Below are 18610 nucleotides of genomic sequence, written 5' to 3' on the forward strand. Positions count from 1 at the left end.
TCAACTCGTCTTATTCCAGTTCCGTATTTTCTATTCAGAATAGCAGTCAAAAACTCGTCTGTTCAGCTTCCGTAGGCGTCTACCACTTTCAGGTTCGGGAAATTATTTTTGGTCGCCATTGATCGAAACTTTGAAATTAATTTCGTATTATGTGCTTTGACAATAAGAAATATCTATATATGGAGTTTGAAATCAAATTAAAACTCTTAAAAAATTAGGATTTTCGTGTTACGTAAAAGTTTAATTGTATTATGGACAACGTCGACGTGATTTAACTGGCATGTTTGTCAAAATAAACAATTATTTTCTTTTTTAATTCATTTGCATTATCTTTTGATATATTATTGGCTGTTTGGCTTGATCCTATCTAATACGAAGAATTTTTCGGTCTGGAATTTAAAACATAAACGGATATGCTCCGTTAATTAATATATATTATGAAGAGCTAAAAAATTGTTCAGTGAAAAATTGCATAAATTCTAAATAACTTTTTCTTGTAGTCTTGTCGTATAACTGTAAAATTGTAATAAATTTGGCGTCGAAGAATTAACATGATCGATTTATGTAAATGTATTATTGGGCACATTATTGTTCGACAATTATTACCCTAATGTTTCGTAGCTACCTGTCGAATATTTTTACTAAAAGAAGCAATACCTTCTTTTTCCAATTAATCAGTTTAGCTTACAAGCTCCAGCCGTGTTATCGAGCTCATAATACACCTTGTCATATTATCCGCATCGTCATTATCGTAATATATCATAATATATATAATATATCGTCATTATCGCATCGTCACTAACGTAACCAATATGCAAGAGCTCATATGCAGAAGTTTTCTTCTTTGTTTCATAACCAAACTCGTGTTCGATGAAGGTAACGTAACATTATGATGGCACACGAATCGCAGCGTCATGGTTGCTCTCCATCGCTACTAACTTTTCTCGAAAGTTGTAGTGGAAACTGGTGCTGCAAAAACGGTCTCTGGAGCGGCTATAATACGGCGGGGGCAGGGCAGTGGCCGGTACATTGCTGGTGACGCTCACAGTGAACACGGCACCATGAACTCCCTTTGGGTGAGTCTACGTCGTTTTAGAATTAAATTTTTATATTTTTAGCGCATTTTCTCATTTATGGAAAAAATTAAATTTGTAAAATAAATTTGTATTTTTTGGCGCATTTTCTCACTTATGGAAAAATACACTATTGTGCTCGCCATATCCGTCTGTCCGTCCGTCTGTGTGTCTGTCTGTCCGTCCGTGACTTCACGTTTTCGTCGACGAGAAAATGCGCGCTCTGTCATCCACTGCAGTACTGAGTTATATTTTTTTAATTATTACATTATTCATGGATGCGGTCTTGGCTAAAACTTTGATGGAATATGATAAGCAACAAAGCCTGATTACAGGATTTTTAATTTCACTAGCTAGTATCGCAATTATATTATATATATCATTAAACAATTTCATCAGAATGTAGTCCTTGGGTATTGGCATAATCCAAAAAAATAAACTAATAAGTAAATTCCATCATCCCATGCACTAAATTACTGCATTGGCAATCATCATTTCTAAAATTATGCTTCAGTTCTAGAAAAATCGAAATGAAACTGTTCTCTGTTTCATTGTTTGTATGCAATACCAGTGCCCGCTGACGTGCTAATTCCATCATCTGATAAAGTTCTATTGTTTGCTATATGATATCCTCCCTTAGGACCACATCCTTTTACTAACCACCGTCAGCTAATTCCATTTATATAATGAATATTGAGACTGAAGAAATTCCTGTTGCGTTTAACGACTTGACGTTGTGTACGTAGATGGCAAAGTCCGTAATTTCCTCCACATGTTGCTTGAAAATCTAACTATTGCTTATTCATATTTTTGCATATTAATAGTTAAAATGCATGAGCTCAATAAAAAAACATTTCTAATATTCATATTTAAATGGGGAATTTAAAGTACATGAAAATGCAAATTATTGAGAACGATAATGATGAAGAAATACATGTACATATTTTATACAATTATACCCATAAAAGGGTAATTTATTTATCGTTCAAAAATAAAATTTATAAGCGGATTCTGTGTAATAAATCAAGATTAATCTAAATTTTAAATGAATTCTATTTTTTCGTGCAGCGCAATGAGCTTTTTCATTTCATCCATCCAATGCCTTTGATAATAATGTTTTATTATTTGAATTATTGTAGAATCTCCCAGAAAATTTTGCTTCCGTATTATATGTACCATTTATTATACATTCATTCACATTATTTAGGTATTTGGCGTTTTTTGTGCCAACAGGAAATTTTATCATCAACGATGCCAAAATCTTTATGATATGAGTCACTGTCGCAACTTATATTCCAGAATTTTCTTCCTTATGAATCCGTGATTAAATACTCCAGAATATCGAGGTAACATGCACGCGTACAGCACAACACGCGTAGAAATTGATAAGAAAGAAAGTGTAGTAGAAAACACACATTGAACAGTTTTTGTCTATTTCCCAGGAGATGGTCTTAGGGCAAATATGTCTGCCTATAAGCACTTTCGCCCCAGCGAGAAACTGGACAAACGCGCACGGAGGAAACTTTCCTTAGTCTTACTTAAGTCGGAAAAAATTCGTATATATCGAAGAAGAGTCGATTTGCCTCAGCATGCGTGGCTTGAACGATTCCATAAGATCGTTTTTATTTCGCGGACGAATGTGAAACTTCCCTCGTGGGCACCGGCAACTGACGAAAGCAAGACTGGTTTGAGCGCCCGGCTTTGTGATCAGGATGGACCGCCATACTTGGTTTCTGTATGCTCGCGCGTACTGAACGTTTGAAACAAATTTTTTATAATTTGTAGTCTATTTTGGGTTATTCATTTATACTCAGTCTTTCATTTCAAGCGAGTCCAACTCGAAATACGAGGTTTCTTTCGTACGTTTAAGGAAGGAAGATGCAAAGAAAGAATAAACTCTAGCGCCGAACGAAAATCTCCCATTATTTCGAAATTTTAGATTTTACTATCAAGAATAGGGTAGTTTTACGATACGCGACCAGAAATTTCTTAAAATAACCTTACATCGTTTATAATTACTAGATTTTAAGGTATCATTGTGCTTTTATTAAATCACTCCTGACTTTTTTTAACAGACTAATGTCTCCTCCAATATTGTAAATTTTCTAATAGATAGAAAATATGCGATAACGCAACCTTTTTTCTGGTTTTAAAATACTTGCTAGTACTTCAACTTTCATTACCCGCTTTATAGATAATAAAATATCTTCTATTTTGCAGATCCTCCCCTTGCTCGCAACCTCAGCATTTGCGGCTCCCCAGCAATACAGCGCTCCTGGAAGGGTGTCGTCAAAAGGATTTGGCGGTGGCCTCAGTGTCGGTGGTTTCGGTGGTGGTGGAGTTGCAATCCATTCAGGTGGTCTGGATCTAGGAGGCCTCGGTGGTGGTGGACTTGGAGTCCATTCAGGTGGTCTAGATTTAGGAGGCCTCGGTGGAGGTGCAGATCCGAGTGGTTTGGCTGGAGCAGTCCCTGTACTCAGTGGGGGAGGTGGGTTCAGTGGAGGTGGATTCGGTAAAGGAGGATTCGTCGGAGGTGGATTCAGTGGAGGTGGATTCGGTGATGGAGGACTCATAGTTGGCGATATTGGAGGTGGTGGATTCGTTGGAGGCGGTGGATACGGTGGAGGCGCCTCTCTAGGACCCTGTGGAGGTGGTTTGGTCAGGAAGGCTGATGGCACCTGCGCAACACCGATTGTGTCAAGGAACATCTTCCTGTACAACGCTCCACGTCCCAAGGCTTCTTTTGGACCTCCACCCAAAATCCCCGACCCTAAGATCCACTACAACTTCGTGTTCGTTCGTGCCCAAGACACAATCGTTGGTCCCAGGCCCGTTGTTGTGCCTCCGCCCCAGCAAAAAACTCTGGTGTATGTGCTCAGCAAGCGACCTGAAGCTATTGGCCAACAGCTCATCGAAGTGCCCGGCCAGCTCGAAGAACCAGAAGTGTTCTTTGTCAACTACAATGAAGGCGAAAACCCAGTTCTTCCTGGAGGAATCGACCTGCAGACCGCACTCAGCCAGTCCGCTGGTGCTGGCAGAATTATTGACGCTAGCGGTGGAGCCGGTCTCGGTGGTGGAGTCGTTGGTGGTGTCGGACATGGAGGGGGTTTCGACGTTAGTAACGAGCTTATTAGAGCAGGCGGTTTCTCTGGAGGATTTTCAGGTAATTCCATAAGCAGCGGTGGAGGGTTCAATTCCGGCATCGGAGGCGGAAATCTCAAAGGCTCATACTCGTCTCCAGCTAAGACGGTAGTGCGAAGCGACCAAGCCGCTGAAGGGTCCAGCGTCGTTACCACCACCCTCAAGCGGGAGGTTGAAGAACCAAGTGAGGATGACAGCAAGAAAGAACAAGAGTGATCAAGTAATGAACGCAGTCCTATTTCGTCATTTAGGTTTACGTTTCACCTTCTCATTGATTTGCCATTACGACTTATTTTATTTGATTGCTACCATCATTTCATCAATAAACGAGTTTCTAAATCTGGGTTTTATAGTATCCTTTTGAACGTTGTTGACAAGTTCCAACAATGCTTAGCAAGACATTCTATAGGCACTATTTGTGTCTGTGACATCTCAGGTGTGTCAATTTGACACGCATTAATAAGTTGATGTTGTTTCATATGCATACAGGACACTTCACAAAATAAAGGTCAGAATTTAATAAACCTTATGTTTGCTGCAATGCAGAGTATTGATAGTTAATTGTGGAACCTTTATCACGTCCGGAAAGTGAGCAACGCTAATGAGCCTTGTATAACAAAACTGACATCTATCACTTCCCAATCAAGGAAAATATTTAGTTTTATCATAAGTCGCAAGCTCGTGATTAAAGCACCTATTAGTGTGAGATGAGCAGACGTTAATAGTACTCCCGTTGAAACGTTTCCGATCAACAGAGTAGATTGTGAGTTATTTAGATAGGAAGTTATTAATTAATGTTTTAATAATGCTTAAATTAAGAATTCACAAAGAATTGTCATTTCCTCTCAAGATCTTCTCTGCATAGATCAGAAAGTGAGCCGGCGAATCTTTTTTCATCAGACCCCGACTAGTTTTTACACCTTAGCGTCTACTACGTGGACCGCATCAGCGAGTCTCGTCTCTTTACATTGTTCTGTAAAGGCTTCGCGGAAACATGCACGAGCGTCCTCAGCCGAATATAATGTATCGGTCCGAACGGTTCGATATTATATTCTTTCCTACATTGATAAAATTCTATGTTGAGATGAGACACTGTATCAACGCGCATTTGGGGCCATGTGTAGGATGTTTTGTAATATCTTTAGGTAAGAATGGTTATAATAGCAGATGTTATTTCATCATTAGTTACTATGTCTCATTTTCTGCTTGGCAAAATTGGTTGTCCACACAATTAGATGAGGTATGCGCGACGCGTGATTCATTCTTTTTACAAATTCGGAAAGATTCTTAAATCTTTTACATCGGAAGCAAAACCTCTAATTTTCCCAAAAATTCTGCATCGAGCAATAAACTATGGAATAATTTTGCTCAGGAAAGTCCTTTGAATCAAATTATATTTTTAGTTTTATAATTGTTCATAGATTCACCTCTTTCAATTTTTTCGACCTTCAAATGATATCATTAATAAATTAACAAGGATTTATAAATTATTTCTTCTGACTTTCCCCTAGTTAACGTGGCTGCTACTAAAATAAATTAGAAGCCGGAACGAGAGCAATAAAAAACAATTTTTCGTTTATTTAATATTTATTACAACAATAAAAAACTAATTTGCTGCCCGATAGCTGCCATCCAAGGGCAGGAAATGGCAACCAAACTGCCATCTATTCACGAATGAACGGTTGGTGTTGATAACAATTTTGTCATCTTGGCAATTGGACTTACAGTAGAGTTAGTGCCCAAAGATGCCACAGCGCCTTAGTGACAATAGTGCAACAGCCTCTTTCGTGCCACAGTGGCAATAACGACAACAATAGCAACACCACACATATCGACAATGTGTGGCAATTGTGAATACAATGTCACCACCGCTCATATCGATAATGGCCACTGTCTCATTAGTGCCACAGTGGCAATTGCGACCACAATGGCAACACCGCCCATGTAGACAATTTCCCGCAGTCGCATTTGTGCTGCAGTGGCAATTGTGAAGACAATGTCACTAGTGCCCATAGAGATAATTGTTACAGTCGTAGCTGTAACAAACCGTATCGGCAATTTTACATACAAAGATGTTAGTGAAGGCTACGCAGTGGGAATTACGACTACTGACAATTCTGCACACAGTAACAATTGTCTCCGCGCTGTGGCAATTGTGCCTGCCGTTGCTACTGTGATGCCTTGCCGGAATGCTTGATTCACGCGTGACAGATGTGCTGGAATTGTGCTTGAATGCTATTCGTTGCAAGCCTTCACTTCGGTCTCTAAAAATACAGGGAACGAAATAACATAGTATTGTAATAGTCATTCTGGTTCATGATACTTGAAAGTGGCTCAGATCGAGTTTCGGTGATGGATAAAAAACTAGTTATACCTTAGGGTAAAAAGGGGCGGGAGGTAGAATGTCGATGGGGTCGGGGGCGCGGATGTCTTCGAAACTGGTTTTTTCATGTCCAGGCCGCTTGCGGGGAGGAACCAGACGCGGTCTCGGTCTCGTGGGCTCGTGGATGAAATTTGTTTGTTTTTGACTGTCATCTCCTGCCCCATAAGATCCCGAGAGGCTGTTGGACCCAAGAGTCTGATGAGTATTCTCGAATCCTCCGTGTACTTGGTGATTTAATCCGAATTGTTTCAGGGTATTTACTGATCCGCCAATCTGGTGGTCATTTTGTCCGAGGGTATTTCCTGATCCACCATGCAGAAGATCGTTGGACCCAAATTTTCCATGAGAAGAAGAGTCAATAGTTTCACCTTGTATGGCAGACTGCCCAAGGGCATCTTGCAGTGACACTCCGCCTGGTAGTTCAGCGTCATCACCAGGCGCGTAGTTCACGAAGAACACCTCTGGCTGTACAGGTTGTGAAGGAACTTCTATGACCTCCTGATCCGCTATGCCAGGCCGTTTGGACAGGACATAGACGAGTGTCTTCTGCTGCGGGGGAGGTACCACGATGGGTTTCACATTTCCAACTGTCTCGGGGCTTCGGATGAAGACAAAATTATAGTGGATTTTTGGATCCGGTAGTCGAAGTGGAGGACCAATAGGAAAATTTGGAGTTGGAGGAGCTTTAAAAACGAAGAAATTTCTCGTAATTTTGGCTGGGACGCATCGACCTTCTGCATTTATAGCCTCCCCTTCACTGCATAGGCTCCCGAACTGCTGATGAATGTCAAAAGTGTGGGAGTCGATGAAGTTATGTTGAAGATGAGGTTCATGAGGAACGTTGTAAGAGAACCGCTCACCAGACACTCGCGATGCTGTGGCGAACAGCAGCGCCATAAGAACCTGGAAAGTGGGTTCAGTCAGGTACACAGGAACCATTAATAAAGTTGAGGTAATATAAATGAGTTGCGTGATCTTATTAGTCAACACGCAATGAATTCTTGAGGAGCGGAGATAATATGTAGATAATAAACATGCTTTATCGAAACTAATGATATATTGAGAGGTCAATGCCCAGGTGTTGACCTTTGATATATTTATCATTAGACAAGGAAATGTCAAGTGAAGGCACTTCCTGCCTGATTTCCAATATATCGTTCAACTTTAACATAGTGCGCCAAGTTATTGAACATGCATCCAAATTTATAAATGTGGGTTTAATTATAAATGCAATTCACAAATGCGGATTGCGAAAGCTCTGGTGACCAGAGCTTTCGTACCCTATAACAATCAAAACCTATATAATGATCAAGTTTTCGAGCCAAGCTTAGGTAATTAATTTATCTAAAAAAACTTCTGTTGCAGTCAAAGGGAGCGATTTGAATTTTGGAAATTCGTCTAGTAACGACGAGCAAGTCTCATTTCATTTAATAGCTTTCAGTAATACGAACAAGAGCTCGAACAAATTCACAGGAATAAAATCGCACAAAAATAAATAATTGTCGGAAAAATTCTAAGTGTTTAAATCCACGGTTAGATTTAGGTCTATCTTCGTTTATTATTCTCCAAATTATGAAATCCAACAATCCTCAAAGAAACACTTATATGCACGATGTTTAAATTTTTAAAAATTATTTCTTTGTTAATTCTGACACGAATCTACTTTTGAATGAAAATAGTCATACAACATTTTGAACGAATTTTCAAAGACTAGCCTAACCCAAAATTACATATTTTCACTTTTTCAAAAGTATTGTAATTCACTGCAGCAAAAACAGCGATCCAAGATTCGTGTTTGCTGAAACTTTTGGCAAGAGCAACACGCGTGAGATGAAGCGTGACTCACAGAGAGCTTCATGTCGCGAAGACTCGCCAGCTGCAATTGAGCGGAGCAGCGTGAGAGGGAAAGCTTTATAGGAGAAGGTGTTGCATGGCAGCGTGAGCTTGCAGATATGCAAAGATGGTTGAATGAGTGCATCTTACATATTGTGCAACTCTTATGCATAAGAATACAACTTTCGGTACAATGCTTGTCACAAAGTCCACCATACTCTTGCATTGCAGTACAAATGTTACCATGTACGTCATAATCATTATCAACCGTGATGTCAGTGCGGGTTACGTTACACGCTTGTTGATCAAACTTCAAATGAAATTTCTAAATGTGATTTTTTGTGCGTTGAGGTGTGTAACATAATTGCAGTAATTATAAATAGTTCATAATGTAATGAAAAATTACAATTTCAGCGAAAAAATGCCTGATTTTGGAAGATTATTCCCGCAGCTGCACATGAACTTTATGGTTTCAGGAAAACATAAGGCATTGACTGCCGTTATATTAAATTAAGATCTGTACATAATCTACGAAATTTATGTATACAATTTGAACTAGACTCTCGCAACAAATGGTAATGTACTTTGCTCGTTTTGCTAGCCAGGGTTTTTCGTGGAGCTCTATCACGCAAAAATATAATTCACACAAAAATGCTGGCTGAAATGACGGGGTTTGGTTTCCCACTTCCACTTATCTCAAATGCACAGTTTCTATCCCCAATTATTTCCATATATTTAATTCAATTTGCGTGAGGAAAATTCCCGGTACAAGTTAAGCTGTGAAGCTGCTTTCCAGTGCACGATATGAAAAACCAGTCGCGGCAACCCCTGGCCCGACCCAACACTTCTATAATTATTCTTATTAAATAACTCGAGTGAGAGGGATACATTGCAAGCGGCAACCCCTGGCCCGAATCAACACTTCTATAATTATTCTTATTAAGTAACTCGAGTGAGAGGGATACATTGCAAGCGGCAACCCCTGGCCCGACCCAACGCTTCTATAATTATTCTTATTAAGTAACTCGAGTGAGAGGGATACATTGCAAGCGGCAACCCCTGGCCCGACCCAACACTTCTATAATTATTCTTATTAAGTAACTCGAGTGAGAGGGATACATTGCAAGCGGCAACCCCTGGCCCGACCCAACACTTCTATTATTATTCTTAATAAATAACTCGAGTGAGAGGAATACATTGCAAGCAATGCTTTCTCTCCGCCTCTAACAATGCCAGAAATTAATGTGCTTGATCACGATTTTAATGAACAGAATAATTAAGGCGTTCCATGTTGATTGCGGCATCCATATGAAGATTCGAGTCCTTGACTGGGACGACTCGACGAAACCTTCAGTTTCAGTGAAATTGTGTAGGAGAATTTAATGAAAAACTAGCAGAATCTACTTTAATTTTTCCGTATAAATCCCTTTAAGAAATAAACTGTCCGAATTCTTCTCATTTCTGCACCTTAGGTTAAAATTTGTACAGTAGAATTATTAAATTGTATAAAGTATACATTTAATTAATTTAATGCAAGTTTCATTGAAGACCAGAGAGTATTTCATATTGACAATTTTCTTATTATTTTTCTTTATTCGGCAAATTAGGCTTTTGATAGGCATTGAAAAGTCAAATATCAGATTTTCAAGGGACATTTATTATAATTTACGACGTTTTGAATTAAACTTCATTCATTATCAAGTAGGAGAAAATTATATTTTTTTTTTCTAGAAAAGAAATACGAGAAAGATAACTTACAATCAATTATTCAATTAATTCGAAACTTTTGGGCACGTACTCTCCTAGAAATTAGTGCAAAATGAAGGTACGAATCAATTCTATATAAGTTAGACTCAGTGAGGTTCAGTTTAAATTATTACCGGTCTTGCTTGGTCATGAATTACTCACGTTGTTTGTTAAATTAATAGTGACGTCAACAATTCTAGAATATTACTGTATAAACATGACATTTCTATAATTTATTTGATTGTCAAAAATCCTCAAGTTTCTTAGGCACATATTCCAAAAAATCTTTAAGTTAATAAACCTAAGTCGAAAAAATATTCAATGCTTTCGTTACGCAAATAATTTTTTAAAAGCACTCATCTATCATAATTTTTCAAGTGTTTAGACCCTTACCTGTAGATATCTATACCTCTATATAGATATCCTACCCTCTAGATATCCGGCCCTCTAGATAACCTGGCCTCTGGATATCTATGCGAGTAGAATTTTATGTTCACATTGAGTGGACAGGCAGCTGTTCACATTTGACCGTATGTATTAAGCATTTGACCATCGTCTTCATGAATACAAATAAGTTATGTTAAATGTACCTAAGCCCTAAACAATACCTAAAGTAAGCTATAATAATATTCCCTGGGCCGTAAAGTCTTCTTCAGATCATGTACTATCTGATGTAATAACTTGTTCTGCGTAAAAACTCTCATAATTATAATTGCGTCTTAGATTTAATTTTTTTTATATTTTTCACAAAAATATTTAAAGTTAATTAAAATTTATCTTTCTCGTTTTTTTCTATAAAAAATAATATCATCCTTTTCGGAAATCTCTCTTTTCATAATCCTAATTAATATTGTGATTCCGCCTATAAATATTTTTTTCAACGGTTAAATTTAATTTCAATTGATTTGCTTTAATAAGTTTTCGAAAAGGGATTTATTGAACCTGTTTTTAGTTTTCTTAGAATTTTTTTAATAAGGTGAACAAACTAATCCTGCATTAAGATCGGAAAATTTATTTAAACATGAATGGATTATCGGCTAGTGTAGGTACAAGATCATATACTTTTAAATTCATCCTACGTTCATGGAAATTTCACCTCATTAATTTGCGACCTTTAGTGAATTGCATTCTCTCCTACATATGACAAGTTAAAAATGGACCATTTACCAATTCTGCGTCAGTCACGATGCATTTTTAGCGCATTTTCTTATTTATGGAAAAATGCACTATTGTGCTCGCCATGTCCATCTGTCTGTCTGTCCGTCCGTCTGTCCGTCCGTGACTTCACGTTTTCGTCGACTAGAAAATGCGCTCTCTGTCACTCACTGCAGTGAGTACAGAGTTATATTTTTTGTGTTATTTTGACGGTACCATCACTACATGCAGACCTTCGAGTTTAGTCACTTACGAGGTGACATAAAGGTAGTTCATATATTCAGATATGAGTTTTTTCCATTCTTCATAAATATTTTTGCTTCATAAATATGTTTCTCGATCAATGTTGCATTTTGTGGGCACTTTTTCGCATAAATATGCTAATATCACAGCGAATCTTATTACAATGTAAAATTCAAGTGAATTAAAATTCATTCAAGTCACATGTGATATACTTATGATCTTTATGAGATAACATTTGTGTAAGAAGCTACAGTGCATTTCATTTGAAATATTCAAATCAACGATAAATTTATGAATCTCAATCTTTTTGGCATATATGTAATTTTTTTAATTATGACATTTAATGTCACAGAATACATCCTTCGAATTGATTAAATTGATCCAGATTCGTGCGATCATTTGTAAGCGACATTATAAAACTGATGAATGTCGGGATTAATCGTTAAGCATGTAAGCGCTTGTCGTAAGCCAGTATCAACAATTTATCCAGATGACTGTGAATACGACGATAATTTTGACGCAAAAGTTTTTCAAACATTTCCTCGGCAACAATTATTTACTGTTGAAAATCGAAGTCTAGAAACTAAAATTCCGTCGGTATTTGCATAGCCAACAGTGGGTGCGGCCACTGACAGTTTAAACTTCGTATGATTTCTTCGTTTTTTTACCCACGCACATGACTCGCATTTATTCAGTATTCCCATTTCTAGCATTTGCTTTCAGAACCTAATGCATATGCCACGACTTACTAGCTTGTGAACTGTAGAACTAACGGCTCTAGCGTGAAGCTTGGTCATCCCTTCTCCTCCCGGTTTGGTCGCCTTGCCTTATTTGGGAGAAACTGGATCTCAGCGTTCGTGAGGCAATAAAATAATTGCATAATGAAGATTATAAAAAATTTTAAAGCGTAATATGTTATTAGAATAACCTACCATCACCTCAAATTGCACACTGTTTTATAAAGGGAAAACGTTCATGTGTTCGTTTTAGGTTTGCATAGTGCATCCATTCGTTCGATAATTGTCTTTGCAATACCCAAGCGCAAATAATTTCTGTGCCTTTCGAAGATGACTGATAAACACGGTTTTATAACATGCAACAAAAGAAAACAGTGTTGTAAATCATAACATGTTTGTCTAACTGTTCATGAGAAGGTATGCGACCTCGGCAGTCGTCACGACTAAGCTTCTCTTTTGAGTTCTCTTTCACCTGCAAAATGTCGCCTTATACGCCGGCCTAGCTGCAGTCACTTGCACTGTCGGGCATCTGCCAAGCGACAGTCGCTGGCGTGACAAGAAACATGTCAAGCGAAAATCATTGGCACGATCAGAAACCTGCCAAGCGCCAGTCGCTGGCACGATCATGAACCTGCCAAACGACAATCGCTACCGTGAAGTCGATAAAGAATGACTGGAATGCTGCTGTCATCGTTTGCTGGAACCTCAGTTACTCTACTCTGACTCAACCTTAATATAGTGGAGTTCTTCGTATGATAACTTTTGACAAGGACGAACTGCTGATAAACATTTTGTGTATATGATTATTAATCAGGAAAATATGACCTTGCAATTACCCGCTTTTTTATTTTACAAATTCAATTTTAATTTTATATAAATATCGATTTGGCTTCATATTGAATCAAATGTAATTCTAAATAAAGAGAAATTTTGCATACAATACGCTTTGCTCTGACAATTATACATATATCCCTTATTTCAATAAATTAATAATTTCCTTGAATAGTCTGACACAATCTTAAATAGTAAACCGGTGAGGATTTCCATGTCTTCAAATCACTTTTTCATCAATCGGAGATATCACTCATTTTTAATTATATTTTATATCGACAGTTATTGACATTCTATAAATCACTCCGCACGTGTCAAGAACGTCCCTATACGTTCGTTCTAAAAAAAAAGAGAAGGTGAGCCTAATTTATAAATCTTGCCCAAGATTCGGGATTCTGCTCACGGTTCTGTAGGCGAAAGTAAATTCCTTGCGTTTGATTTGAACGACCTCGACTGAACGACGCACCTGTCGTAGACTAGACCCTACAATAGAGCTGTCGTAGACTAGACCCTACAATAGGGCTGTCGTAGACTAGACCCTACAATAGAGCTGTCGTAGACTAGACCCTACAATATAGCTGTCGTAGACTAGACCCTACAATAGGGCTGTCGTAGACTGGACCCTAAAATAGAGCTGTCGTAGACTAGACCCTACAATAGAGCTGTCGTAGACTAGACCCTACAATAGAGCTGTCGTACACTAGACCCTACAATAGAGCTGTCGTACACTAGACCCTACAATAGAGCTGTCGTACACTAGACCCTACAATAGAGGTGTCGTAGACTGGACCCTACAATAGAGCTGTCGTAGACTAGACCCTACAACAGAGGTGTCGTAGACTAGACCCTACAATAGAGCTGTCGTAGACTGGACCCTACAATAGAACTGTTGTTTGTTAAACCCTATACAACAGAGGTGTCGTAGACTGGACCCTACAATAGAACTGTCGTAGACTGGACCCTGCAATGGAACTGTTGTTTGTTAGACCCTATACAAGGGAGATGTTGTAGGTTAGACCCTGCCGTCATAATTTCCACACCGTAGCTCCGTTTTTAAGCAGTGCTTTATTTTGATCTCACCCAAAAACAACAAATATATTTTTGCAGGCATCACATCTGACTCAAAAATTTGTATTTCCGTCAAGAATATCGAGAATTATTTACACTTGTCAACTATGATGACCAAGAAACTTTACGGACGTTGAATTTAATCTTGATAGCCATTCGTCTCGGTCTCGCACTTTTAATGAGGACAAACGTCTAGTAAGTTAAAGCAAATAAACAGAGAAAAGCGCTAGGGAGATGACAAGACATGTATTTCTAAAGCTGATTGTAATGTATTGAAAGCCAATTCTAGTAGCTGTTTTAGAATATTATTCATTCCTAATGAGGGGCATTCATATTCTTTTCAATCTAAATTTTATTTTATTCGATTTTCAATTTAATGGTAAGGGAAGGTAGTAAAGGATGCTCTACATGGCAAAATATTAACGTACAATTTCATAAAAAATTAACATCATGTGAGGATCTGTTGAATATTTAATTAATCTATTTATGCAGTGACGCTGGCAATTGTTCTCTGCATCGTAATTATATGATTACAAATATCATACATGTAGAAAAGATTGTTGGTTTATCGGTGCTAATTTTATAATACTAATTTAAAAGTTATATTGTATTTGTTATATTATTATAAATATAACGATACCCATTGGTGAATTAAATTTTTGAATAGTCAGTTATAGTAGCAATTGTTTAAAACACAATTGATAATTTTATGCCAATCTTCATAAAACCTTCGCACAAATCTTCGAATCTTGTGGGTGTTCTCATAGTTGTGTACATTATATGGCGATAGTGGCTGCTCATGGAAATTTACACTTAAGGATATCAGTCGTTAATAAAAAAATCAATCGAATAATTCGTTTAATAAACCAAATTTGTATCACATTTAAGATGAAGATACCGAATTAGAATAGACTAAGCCTTCATTGAGGAATGTATTACTGGAGCTCCACTTAGTTATAGTTGTATCCTTTAACGCCAGAACTCTGGACCTCTCCACTTGCTGAGACCGGAGCCGGGGCTGGGGCCGGGGCTGGGGCCGGAGCTGGGGCAGGGGCAGGGGCAGGCTGGTATCCTCCTCCTACATATCCTCCAACGGCAGCTCCATCGGTAACTACACCACCGCTAACGCCCCCAGGGAAGGACGAGCCAACATCTGCTAGGTTATCGACCACCTCCCCTTGCTGGATGGACTGACTGAGGGCCGTTTGAAGGTCCACACCTCCTGGTAAGTCCAGGTTGTCACCTTCCTTGTAGTTGACAAAGTACACTTCAGGCTGAGTGGGCTTACCGCCTTGTTGAATAACCTTCTGAGCTTCCGCTGCTTGCTTCTTGTTGAGGACATAAACCAAAGTCTTCTGCTGAGCGGCCGGAGCAACTAGTGGTGCCCTGCCATTAGCCTGGTCGGCGGTGCGGATGAACACGAAGTTGTAGTGTACTTTAGGGTTAGGGAGAACACCAGCAGCACCTAGTTCAACTTTGCTCTCTGGAACACGGTACAGGTACAGGTTTCTGGAAACTGTAGCAGGGGCACATGTGCCGTCTCCTCGGTCGGCTTGACCTTCTGGACAATCGACGAGGCTTACGGCGTTAACTTCACTGCTGACGGATGATGATCCACCATATCCACCTCCTACTGATACAGATTGAGCTGATAAATCTGTTTGAGGAGCTTCATACAATCCGGAGGGAGCTACCGGAGGACTTGGTCGAGGTGGGGGGCTTGGTGGCAGTATGGGTGTTTGTTGGGAAGGCGGGGAATATAAACCACTTGGTGTTTGGGGTAGACTAGGAGACGGTTTAAACTGTGCCTGAGGAGCCGAGTAACCGCCACTGGGTGGAGGAGGCGCAGGACTGAATATTTGTGCAGGCGCGGGGGGAGAAATGTCGGGGGCATCATAGAGTTGAGAAGGAGGTGAAGGAAGCTTGTCGGGCCTAGCGTGGCTTAGAGCCAATAGGCTCATCCAAATCTGGAACACAGAAGAAAAATTAAATAATTTATGCTCCATTCTTTTTCGGGGTCTCATCATCGACACAGATGAATTTCATTGCAGGACACATAGGAAGATTAATTTGCCTTTAAGCTAAATGAAATGCTGTTTATTTAAACTAGAATGTGTTCAGAAATAATGAGCAAACGAAGCTGAGAAACCAATAAACTTCCTGTCTGAATATATGCTAAGTGTGAGATTACTTTTTGTTTGAAAATATATATCATGGAACTAATAAATTGCATAATGCTTTATTGTTGCAAATTTTGAATTAAAAAATAAGAACTGCAATCACACTGGTTTTTAATTTAACATGAGATTCACTCCTAACTCCTGATCACCGACTTTGACATATAACAAAACTTAACACAAAGTGAGACAAAATATGAACCGACTATCAAAATATTATCAAAATATGATTTAATGTTACACTCATGCTCCAAGAAATATTCAAATAACAAAAAGATTTATATTTGATCGTTTGATGCTCAAATATCTGTTTTTAAACAAATAATCATACCCAGGATTTCATGGCTGTTAGAGTAAAGGAAGATGAAGCTCCTAGACGGTGCTCTGTTGACACGATCTTGTCAACAGAAATTGTGATGTCTTCCTGAAGACACGAGCCCTATTTATAAAGACACCCAGACAACACGTTCACCTCGTAACAGAATACAATTATTGATCATCCGAACCTTCACCTCGTGGCAGGATTTTAATTCTTGGTCCCTTCTGTCCTTCAGACCAATTTTCTTTTTGATTGCATCTAAAAATTGCTAGTCTCCCTTCATCGGTGCTCCGTATGTTCAGTCCTTATTCTGTATGCTTAACATTAACTTGAAATTATCGGAATATAAGCGGCGGCCAACCATAAAACATTTAATGGCTTTTCTTAAAGCGGCTGAAATTTATGTTCAGGGTGCACAGTGTCATTGAAGAACCGATCAACAGTCTTGGCTCGCGCAAAATTTCTTCACTGTGAATCCAAATCACGTATTACTTGCGACTGCTTTAAACACACGTCGGGAGCTCAATGAGAAAAAGTCTGTATATAAAGGCACTATGACGAGATAGCTGATTTTGATACGTTTAATTTTGACACAGTTTCAAGAGACAATGGAGATTCACTTTTCCTTTCAACGTCAACAACTCTTGTTGAAATTGTTTCGTTACTTCATCGCAGACAGACGCAAAAATTGAGATATAGAATGAAATAACTATTATCAACATATCATTTTCACTATTAACCCTTGGCAACTTGCTTGCAGATGGGCGTTGGGGGCTTAGCCTTTTCGAGTAAAGTTCTAAATGTTTTGAGATATTTATTTTCACCTCTAAATAAAATAATTCAACATATGTTTTTAATCATTGAAGCGAAACTTAATTTGAACATAATACGTTTAATGCTACCATTTGCTGATTGTTTAAAATTGTCTGATGATTTATACCTAATTCGGAAATTCATCAAATGATTTCAAAATATACCAATTGTCAAATATATAATTTAAATCATTATTCCTTAAATATAAATGAGAAAAGGAATAGTGTATTAGCATCAAAGTTTGATCGAAAGAAAGGGGGGAAATGAAACGGCGGTTCGATCATGAAACTTTAATCTAGAAAATGGAATTAAGGGAGAAAGTGGCATATCATAACACTTTCATCTATAAAATGAAATAAATTAATGATTACACCACTTTAATGTAGATGTGACAACGAATGAACCGACTGGCTGATATACTGTAGATAACACTTTTAAAGGGGCAATGACAGATTTAGTATATGTATATGGACGGACCAATTTGCTGTTATGAAACATTGCAATAAATAATAAATAGAATAGAATAGCGAACTAAGATTATCTACATAATATTATTTCAATATACAGTTATTATTGGCATTTTCTTCGTGTTTCCGCTTGTTCTGTTGGCAATATTGCAAAGAAAACAAGCCTACGGCTTCGAAAGACCGTGTTGCACAAATGCTTTCATGTATTGCGCATAGAAATTATTTTGTAATCGTTTTAAGTCAATGGTAATATTTTATATCCATAAAATACTCTGCCTATCAATAAGTGTCTTCATATGTATCTCACTTTCGTTAATATAAAGATAAGTCAATATTATTATTCGGTATCCATTTATACTTTTTTAGTATGAATCTAATTTTAGTCTTTCGCGATCGTTAAGTTTTTCATACAATTTTTAGCCTACAATAAAAAATTACTTATTTCCTAAATATCATCTTAATTTTAAATCATCAAATTACAGTACTTTCTCAATCATCAATCAATCAATATAATCACTTTATTTAGATCGTATATAAGTACTTATATCATTAGTCTGCTTATATCGCAAGTTCACAAGGAATTTAAAAGCAAAGCATATTGTACGGCCTTCCTAAGATTCATAA

The 18610-nt window shown here is 38.0% G+C and overlaps 2 protein-coding genes across 2 annotated transcripts; one reads left to right on the plus strand and one right to left on the minus strand.

Moving 5' to 3' along the window:
• The first annotated feature begins 993 nt into the window (after positions 1-993).
• On the plus strand, positions 994-4553 carry LOC108682787 (probable H/ACA ribonucleoprotein complex subunit 1). The gene is made up of 2 exons (XM_018172027.2): positions 994-1076; positions 3294-4553. Exons 1-2 carry the CDS (start codon positions 1062-1064, stop codon positions 4428-4430), a joined length of 1152 nt encoding a protein of 383 aa, XP_018027516.1. The 5' UTR covers positions 994-1061; the 3' UTR covers positions 4431-4553.
• Positions 4554-5788: 1235 nt separating this feature from the next.
• LOC108682782 lies at positions 5789-16812 on the minus strand. Its single transcript, XM_047885004.1, has 4 exons — positions 16719-16812; positions 15164-16177; positions 8444-8575; positions 5789-7500 (listed from the first exon to the last, which is right to left on the minus strand). Exons 1-4 carry the CDS (start codon positions 16728-16730, stop codon positions 6583-6585), a joined length of 2076 nt encoding a protein of 691 aa, XP_047740960.1. The 5' UTR covers positions 16731-16812; the 3' UTR covers positions 5789-6582.
• Between the last annotated feature and the right edge of the window lie 1798 nt (positions 16813-18610).

This window comes from Hyalella azteca, unplaced genomic scaffold (assembly GCF_000764305.2).
Source record: "Hyalella azteca isolate HAZT.00-mixed unplaced genomic scaffold, Hazt_2.0.2 contig16688, whole genome shotgun sequence".
NCBI lineage: Eukaryota > Metazoa > Arthropoda > Malacostraca > Amphipoda > Hyalellidae > Hyalella > Hyalella azteca.

Excerpts from the sequence above, each read along its gene's own strand:
- LOC108682782 (XM_047885004.1), bottom strand. Across the intron at positions 8,576-15,163 it reads TTAAAGGATACAACTATAAC|ATGCACTCATTCAACCATCT; the intron begins TAAGTGGAGCTC and ends ACAATATGTAAG. Across the intron at positions 7,501-8,443 it reads TTCGCGACATGAAGCTCTCT|GTTCTTATGGCGCTGCTGTT; the intron begins GTGAGTCACGCT and ends CCCACTTTCCAG.